Here is a 9,671-nt window from a genome sequence, read left to right on the forward strand (position 1 = left end):
AATAATGTCATTTATTACTCACCCTCATGCCGTTCCACACCCGTAAGACCTTCCTTCATCTTCAGATCACAAATTAAGATATTTTTGATGAAATCCGATGGCTCAGTGAGGCCTCTATAGACAGCAATGACATTGTAACTCTCAAGATCCATTAATGTACTAAAAACATATTTAAATCAGTTCATGTGAGTTCAGTGGTTCTACCTTAATATTAAAAAGCGACGAGAATATTTTCTGTGCGCCAAAAAAACAAAATAATGACTTTTCAACAATATAGTGATGGGCCAATTTCAAAACACTGCTTCGGAGCTTTATGAATCGGATCAGTGATTCGGAGCACCAAAGTCATGTGATTTCAGCAGTTTAGCAAAAATATTCTCATCGCTTTATAATATTAAAATTGAACCACTGTACTCACATGAACTGTTTTAAATATGTTTTTAGCACATTAATGGGTCTTGAGAGTTACAATGGCATTGCTGGCTATGCAGGCCTCACTGAGCCATCGGATTTCATCAAAATATCTTAATTTGTGTTCTGAAGATGAATGAAGGTCTTACGGGTGTGGAACGACATGAGGGTGAGTAATTAATGAAAGAATTTTTAATTTTTGAGTGAACTAACCCTTTAATCTATAAACTGGCTTATTTTGACATCAGAATGCAGGCACACTTCAGCTTTAAATCAATTGGGAATAGGCTAACTGTACAGAGCTTGATTTCTTCATTTCTACATTCTTAGAAGAAAAGGTACTTCATATAACCTTTCAGGGGTTGATTTTATTGATTTAATTTTAATTAATTAATTAATTTTGCTAATTAAATTTTATGAATTAACCAGCTCATAAACATACTTGAAATAACCCATTAAACATGAAAGTATTATGCAGTCATTTCTCCTTATATCAAACCAAGGGTTTTTAAAATTGAACCCGAGGGATCTATTTAGATCCCCAGTGAACCTTGAACAAGAGTGTCTCTTCTTTCATCATTAATTTCTGTGGTGTATGTTTTGCCACTTCCTGGACACTAAAAAATGAAGAAGTCTCTATCATGCACTTTTGATCAAACACGTACACAAACCATCAGAAAACCGCATTGTCAGTTCCCAGATAAGCATCGTCCTCAAAAGTGAAAACCCTTCAAGTAGCTACGTGATCGTGCTTTTCTGTTGACCTTCATATGGCTGGCAGTTGTGGCTCCTTTATCCCAGTGATCAATGTCCTCGTACTGCTTTCTGTTTATATTAAATAAAGTCATTGCTGACAAGTTTGTTATTAGAATCAGCTCACACCATGGATGAATAAACACTCTATACAAAGGGAAGTTTATCCTCTGTTTGCCAACACTCAGTTCAGTCCCTTTATGTACACACAAGTTTCATTGCCGTGTTTTCCCTTTTCTTACAAAGATAACACTCAGCACGTGAGTTGTGTTGTTTTGGCATTCCGCATCGCCTCCGTCATCTTACAAGGAAGTAGAACAACATTGGTGTACAAAAATAATTCTCTGGCCTAAATAAAACTTGGTCAAAGTGCATTTGTGACTTCCTGTGGTTTCGGGAGGCTGTTTTTCTCCATTTCAGAAGGTTCCTTCTTGGAGCTCCATAAAATTTGTGGGCATTGGCACCAGTTAAATCTACCCCAAATGCCCCTCAACATTGCACTAAGTGTGTTTCTAACAGCCGCGGAGGTGAAGTAAAAAATAAACGGGTCCAAGCAGGCATTGAACGTGCTGAGAAGAAGGGCTTTGTCTCTCCAATCTGGGCTTTTCTTCGTAATGAAGCCAACGACATGGGAGACGTTGTAGGGTCCAAAACAGAGCGCAAACACCACCAACGTCCCCAAAGCCAATCCGATCGCTCTCAACTTTCTCCGCCGGCCGATGTTCGGCAGCCTTGAGAGGATGTGGATGAAGTTTATGTAGCAAAAGCTGCAAATAAGAAAGGGAATGCAGAAGAGAACCACGCACAACTCCAAACGCACAGGCAGGAGGATCTTGAGCTGAGCGTCGGTGAATCCCTCGTAGCAGACATTGCGGGATGGCGGTATTGTCCCAGACGGGTTGTAGTAAGGCACGATGTAGACGATGCTGAGGTGAAGGATGGAAAACACCCACATGAAGATGCTGGCAAACACGGCGTATAGGGGTCTTCTCCTTAGGGAGTGCTGAATCGGGAACGCCACGCCAAGATAGCGCTCCACGCTCACCGCGGTCAGGACAAAGGTGCTGTTGTAGATGGTCATGTAGAAGACAAAGCCAGACAGCGGACACAGAAAGTAGTGGAGATTCCATACCATGTTATTGGCCACTTCTTGCATTTTAAAGGGCAAGAAGATGAGGAAGAGCAAGTCTGACATGGTGAGGTTGAGAAGGAGGATGTCGATGGGAGCCGGCTTCCTCCAAACCTTGCGGCTGAGCGTGTAGAAGGCCAAGATGTTGGCCGGGAAGCCGGTGATGAAGGTGAAGATGTAGACGGTGAGACACAGATGATAATCACAGTTTTGCATGGTTGCTCTTTTCCATACGGTCCACAGGAGAAGGAGGCCTCGGTAGAGCTGGATGTTTCAGTCCTGGAAAGTCGTGTCAAATTTATTCACAATACACATTGTTTCAAAGCAGCTTTATAGAACATCACGACATTAATGTTTATAATATCTTAAAACCTTCATGCCTTAGTCATATTAAGCAGATTAGAGCTACTCGATAATATAGTTTACATTTACAGATGATGCAATTATTCAAGCAGCTGAGATTTGCTGTATAGTATATATCATCCTACGCAAGTATACTGCATTTTGTAATGGACGTAGGCCGGTAAGAGCTGTGCATGTAAACCTCACTCTCCTGATCTCAAGAGGCGCTCTAGCGATTGACGTTAGAGACTGCGGTCTTTGGCCCCCTTGTTAGAGCGCCCGACACCCATGCCGGCGGACCAGGGTTTGAGTCCCGCTTAGAGTGGAGGGTTCGAACAGGAGGGGTTACATTTGGTCATACTTGTATATACAACTTTATATATAGGCCTAGGTGGGTGATAATTAGGGTTGCAAAATTACAGGAATTTTCAAAGTTGGAAACTTTCCATTAAAATTAATGAGAATTAATGGGAATAGACTGGAAATTTGAAAATTGCAGGTTAACTTATAACAGGGAATTTAAATATGGTTAAAACAACCAGATTTAAAGGTGCCGTAGATCGTCTTTTTAAAAGATGTAATACAAGTCTAAGGTGTCCCCTGAATGTGTCTGTGAAGTTTCAGCTCAAAATACCCCATAGATTTTTTTTATTCATTTTTTTAACTGCCTATTTTGGGGCATCATTATAAATGCGCCGATTCAGGCTGCGCGTCCCCTTTAAATTCTCGTGCTCCCCGCCCCCGGAGCTCGCGCTTGCCTTAAACAGGATAAACAAAGTTCACACAGCTAATATAACCCTCAAAATGGATCTTTACAAAGTGTTCGTCATGCAGCATGTCTAATCGCATACGTATAGTATTTATTTGGATGTTTACATTTGATTCTGAATGAGTTTGAGGCTATATGCTCTGTGGCTAATGGCTAATGCTACACTGTTGGATGTATGGAATGTGTTTATTCAACATTCATGTTTATTTGTTTTATTTGTTCAATGAAAGAAACGATTAAAGATCTACTCACTAATAAATTAAAGTAAAAAATGTTGAAATTTGTATTAATTTGCATGTATGTCTGCTTATGACCAAATGAAATGTTTATATTTATGTTTGTATATGATAGTTTGCATAATTAAAAAAATTAATTCCCTTTAATTTAATTCCCCATCTTAACTTTCCATGGAAGGTTTCTGGAAATTTTCCGCCCCTTTGCAACCCTAGCAATAATATAGTTAGATTTAGCGATGATACAATCAATCAAGCAGTTGACACTTTGCTATATATCACCGAAATTGAGATTTACTATATTATATATCGCCCTATACAAGTGCATATATACACTGCCAGGATAAAAAAAAAAAGTCAGTGTTAGGATTTTAAATAGGCAAATACTTAAGAGTCTATGATTGCTGTGATTATTACGTTTCTAGCGTGTTATATGTTTGAGAACTGTTCTTTTAATGGAGTATGTAGCTTTTCATTTCTTAAACAACCATGTAGGAACTTGACGTATCATGGCCATATTCCAGGAAGACAAAGCCAAAAATCGATGCACCTCTTGATGGAAATAAATGTTGTGATGTTATTTCCATTAAGAGGTGCATCAATTTTTGGTCAAGATCTTGACAGTGCAAGAGGTGAGCACTCTGTAAAGTCTCCTCCAGCACATCCCAAAAACTTTCAATGAATTTAAGGTCAGGACATTCTTTCACAATTTGAGCCTGATGAATCCTTGACATTGTCATCCTGGAATATGGCCATGATGTGTCTTCCTACATGGTTGTTTAAGAAATGAAAAGCTACACACTCCATCAATCAGGGTTAAATTAGGTTCCCATACATATAACATGCTAGAAACATAATAATCACTGCAATAATGATCCAGTCATAGACTCTTAAGTATTTTCCTAATTAAATCCAAACAGCAAGTTTTTTTTTTTGGGCCGGGCAGAATGTGTTGAGTGATAATACAGTAAACCAGGCAGTTGAAATCTACTATGCAGTATATGCAGTGCTTTATGTGAGTGCACTGTATGTATGTGGATAAAGTTTGATATAATATATATATCCAAATTTATATAAAGATCTGTGGGATAATGCTGTTATAGTCCATAACATAGATCATGGGTGTCTAATCCTGCTCCTGTAGGACCAATATCCTGTAGAGTTTAGCTCCAACACACTCGCCTGCAAGTTTCCTTAAGACTTTTATTAGCATGTTCAGGTGTGTTTAATTAGGATCACAAAACAGTGGACCTCCAGGAGCAAGATTGGACACCCGGACGTAGATCAAACAGAGCTCACTGTGTCGGTATAAGAACTGTCAAACAATAACTAGGCTTCATAAAACTATAGTATATGATGACCAGGCCCAAAAGGAATCTGCGCCCACAGAAAACTCAGCCGAAAGATCAACAAACCCCCTATTCCTTGTATAAATATTTTGCTGAATATTATGATTTAAAAGTGCAGCACTCTTGGCTCAGTTTAACATGTTTTACTCTGTTTAAATTACATTGCATTAGACAGATTTCCTAAAGACTATCCTCCCAAATAACGACACACTGCTACCAGAATTAGCAATTATTACTGGAAAACGTCTACAGGAAGTATTCAAACATTCAATGCTTCATGAAGAAGGAAAAACAAAGTTACGCAAGCATTAAGAGAACAACTCTAGTATGCTTAAAACGATCCCTGCTCTTAGACAAAAAGACAAACTCACCCCGGAGCGCAGTAGACCTCTCGACTGTGCTTCTGTATTGACTCTCTCTTGCTTTTCAATAGAGACTAGGGTATAACTTCCGTACCAGCTGTTTGCTTTCCATTTTCAATATTGAACACTGATAAGGGAAAATTAATAAATGAGAATGATGACTGGATCCAACCTGGCATGCGCCTCGCACACAAGTCTCTAGCGCTCATGTGAGCGAGCCTATGTAGTCTTATCGGGATTTATACTCCTTCAGGGTGTGTGGGAGATGTGTTTAAAGATGATGGGTGTGCGCTCGCATACGTGAGTGTCACTGGGAGGGTAATGAATCAGTCTGGCCTCTCCTTCACTTTAACGCTCAGCATCACTGCTACAGACTCTCAAAGATTACCATGTGACTGCGTTTACAATCTCAGTACATCCCCAGAAATCGAATTGGGAATAATGCTGTATCTAAAGTGGGATATTCCTGCCTGAAATCTGATTTCTGGTCTTAAAGTCGGACATTCTTAAAAATAAAAGTTTGTATTGGTTCCATTAAAAGCCTTCAACATCCATGGAAGCTATTCAAAAGGTTGAAAAATGGTTCTTTTAAGAAATTGTTCACTGAAAAAGGTCCTTTTGGGAACCTGGTTCTTCTACGCTCTTAAAAATAAAGGTTTCAATAGTGGGTTTTCTCAGAGATGCCATAGAAGAACTGTTTTTGGTTGCCCAAAGGATCTTTCACAAAATATTTCTTAAAAGAACCTTTTTTTTCATAGTCTGAAGAGCATTTTAATGATCTAAAGAACTTTTTTTCCACTATAAAGAACTTTTTGTGCAATGTAAAGGTCCCAATGATAGTAAAGATTCTTCATGGAACCGTAGATACCAATAAAGAGTTATTTTTATTTATACAGTGCCTTTCTGTATATACACTCTTAGAAGAAAAGAACCTTAAAGGGTTCTTTCAGGCACTTAAAATAACCTTTTTTGGGTTCCCATCATGGGATCATTTTATGGATTTAGTTTAATTAATTTTGTCTTCATTTATTTTAATGACATTTTATGAATTAAACAGCTCATAACATACTTTATCACTACCAAAAAAAAAAGAAAGAAAAAATAATAACCTGTTAAACATGAAAGTATTATGCAATCATTTAAGACATTTCCTCTTATATAGAACCTTTTTGGAATAAAGCATTCTTTAAAATTAAGTCAAGAACCCTATGGTTCTATTTAGAACCCCATGTTGCTTCAAATCAGCAATACATCTATGCAGATGTCCGATTGTCAACAAAATCATCTCCTAGCAACCAAACTGTGATAAACGATGTTATTCAATGCAAGCATTTATTCTACAGGTGTGCGATTATCAGCAGAGGATCATTTACAGTCTCTGCAAACGTTTGCTAAACTGCTTTTATTATCATCGGCTTTGACCGATTGGGGTAGTTTTATTGCTTAAACATGAACGTTTATCATATGCTATGTCAATCTCCCTGGGTGCCGCCATGTATGCATGATGTCATGCTTTGCCATCTTGGTGAAATCAGCGTTTTCTGCAAGAGTTGGAAGCGTTCCGTTTTTTTTTTTTTTTTTTTTCAAGCAGGAATTTAGAAATCTCAGTTGTCCAGGTTGAATGAAATACAAAAGAAGTTCACTATCAAGTCTTTTAAGTCTATTCTTCATGCAGCAGCTAAAATCTTGGAAAATCCCTGTTGTCATGGAACTCCCCCAAAAGTAGGACATTCAGTCATTTCACAATGACGTGCAGAACACTTTACTACAGATAATAATGTTGCATTTCAATGCAAAAAATTTGATTGTGTAATGATCTGAAAACACTCACTAGTTCCCTCATTCATTGTTTGCTATATTGGGAAGAAATGAGCAAAACTGAGTCAGCTAAAGTAATTATAGATCAACCCAGCTGGTCAGAGTTCAACTATGACAATGAGCATCATCATCATTTGTCCCAAATGCATTGATAAAATCATCAAAAAAACATAATTTGATTAGACACATGAATGGTGTAAATATGTGAATCATCCACTAAATTATTAACCCTCTACTGCACACATGTTGATGGCACATGAAAACATGATCATCAAAATCAAATAAAAAATTTAAAAAAAAGTCAAGAAATCATTAAGTAAAAAGGGAAAAAAAGACTTGAAAGACATTGATATATTGAATTTGATACATGCATAGGTCTGTATCATGTAGTGTGCTATGCCATATAATGTACTTCATGTAATAAGATTTCACTCCGTATGAAACTTCAAAAAGCACTTCTTCTCTGCTGTGAAACAGAGGTGTATGTTACAATTTTTTCACATCACTTTGGGTGTTCCTGCACATCCAGGAACCCTGCATCTTCCCTTCTTATAACACATTATGTCCAATGTGAGGTATTATCCAAAACATCCTTGAAAATACCCCTTATCACACAACGTTGCCCAGAGGCAACGAAAAGAAAAACTGAATTTCTGAACATACAAAATAAAAAAAAACTTCATAAAACCTGACAAAAGTCTTCTCTACACCTTTATACACATATTTTATGTACAGTTCGTGTCATTTTAAATAAGATTACTAAAGCAAATAATCTTGCCTTCTTCTCACACCATGTGCTTCTGTATGAGGTTTTGTCGACAGTTTGAGGATTCAATGGAGTTATGAGGTTTAGTCACAAGCTCTTTGATAAAAGCTATTTAGTATAAAGTACTATTCTGGCTCTGGTATCAAGTATAGGCTAAAAAATAACGTTATTAAACAGTATTTTTCTAATCAAACCGTTTTCAGGACAATAATGTTATAAAAGTAATGCATGAACAGAAACGTTAAAATACTGATTCTGCTCGGAGTGAACCCATTCAATTTTTATTTATTTATTTATTTATTTTCATTTAAACCCTGCATCACTAAAAAAATTTGGGTTAAAAACAACCCAAGTTGGGTTGAAAATGGACAAATCCAGCGGTTGGGTTAAATGTTCGCCTAAAGTGCTGGGCAGTTTTATTTAATGTGGCTGGCTTAAAATAAACCCAAAATAGGTTGTAAATTAAAAATCAGACATAATTACTAGAGGTGACAATAATAATCAAAAGTTGAACATTTATTAATAAGCAATTGAATAAATGTTTATTGTTTAATTATTATTCATTAAACGTATTTATAAATGTTCATTTATTAAACATATTAATACATTTTTATTTCCAACATACTTTGGATTCATTTTAAGCAAACAATACAGTATTTTTAAACAATATTTGAATTAAATAAAACTATCCAGCAGGTTGGGCAAACATTTAACCCAACCACTGGGTTAAAACAACCCAATTTGTCCATTTTCAATCCAATTTGGGTTGTTTTTAACCCAGCATTTTTTAGAGTGAAGGAAGCCAACAGAACTTCAACAGGGGTCAAGGCCAACAAAACAAACAAAACATTTACTAACTCCCAAAAATAATCTACATAAAGTAACAAAATAAAATAAAAAGAACAGTCTCGCTGTCTGGTCCCAAAAAAAAAAAAAAAAAGGATTAAAAAGTATATTCAAAAAAGAAAACGGCAACCACCTCCCTACAGCTTCCAAAAAGAAAATAAACAAAGTAAAAATTAACTTGCACAAAATTATTCACAAGTTTGGGTTAAGTAGATTTTCATGCAATATTATTTAAGGACTTTTCTTAAGAATATTACTTCACGTTAACCATATCACCATAAGGCCTGAACAAATACATTTCTACATTTTAATTGCCGAATAATTGACAAAAAATTACTTCTTTTGTAAACATACCTTCGCAAACCGTGGGTCGACTCGGGACGCTGCCTCCACACATCACATACGCACTCCACATTTTGGCCAGTTTCACGGGATTGCTTCTGCTCTCCTCGGGCAGCTCCTTGTGCTTCACTCTGTCACCCCTCCCACTTCGGCACCAAAGCATAAGTGGTCTGCCTATCAAAAAAGTTCATGCCAAAAAAGAGAGAGATTGATGATAATGGCACTGTACAATATAGATCAAGTTAATCACGTATTAAAAAAGCAGTTGTTGTCATAGGAAAGAGACAAGGAATGTTGTGACGAGGGAGGCAGACTAAAGCCTACTGACTCTTGTGACTCTCGGCCCTGCACATGCCTGATACACATCTACTGACAATGACACCAGCGAGCAACCGAACGGGAATGCCTTTTGTCTGTATATAAGATGCATTGTTTTGTTGGTGATTATTTATTTTCTAGTGAGGCATAAATATCATGTTGAATGTTTAGCATGATTCAGGGTTACACATATGCATGTCTAACAATGCCATGAATTGTTCTGTCCTTCAAAC

At 37.0% G+C, this 9,671-nt stretch overlaps 1 protein-coding gene across 1 annotated transcript; it reads right to left on the bottom strand.

Moving 5' to 3' along the window:
- Window positions 1–761: 761 nt before the first annotated feature.
- Window positions 762–9,403, bottom strand: LOC125244224 (free fatty acid receptor 2). The gene is made up of 2 exons (XM_048154272.1): window positions 9,133–9,403; window positions 762–2,572 (listed from the first exon to the last, which is right to left on the bottom strand). Exon 2 carries the CDS (start codon window positions 2,507–2,509, stop codon window positions 1,529–1,531), a length of 981 nt encoding a protein of 326 aa, XP_048010229.1. The 5' UTR covers window positions 2,510–2,572; window positions 9,133–9,403; the 3' UTR covers window positions 762–1,528.
- Between the last annotated feature and the right edge of the window lie 268 nt (window positions 9,404–9,671).

Source organism: Megalobrama amblycephala, linkage group LG13 (genome assembly GCF_018812025.1).
Source record: "Megalobrama amblycephala isolate DHTTF-2021 linkage group LG13, ASM1881202v1, whole genome shotgun sequence".
NCBI lineage: Eukaryota > Metazoa > Chordata > Actinopteri > Cypriniformes > Xenocyprididae > Megalobrama > Megalobrama amblycephala.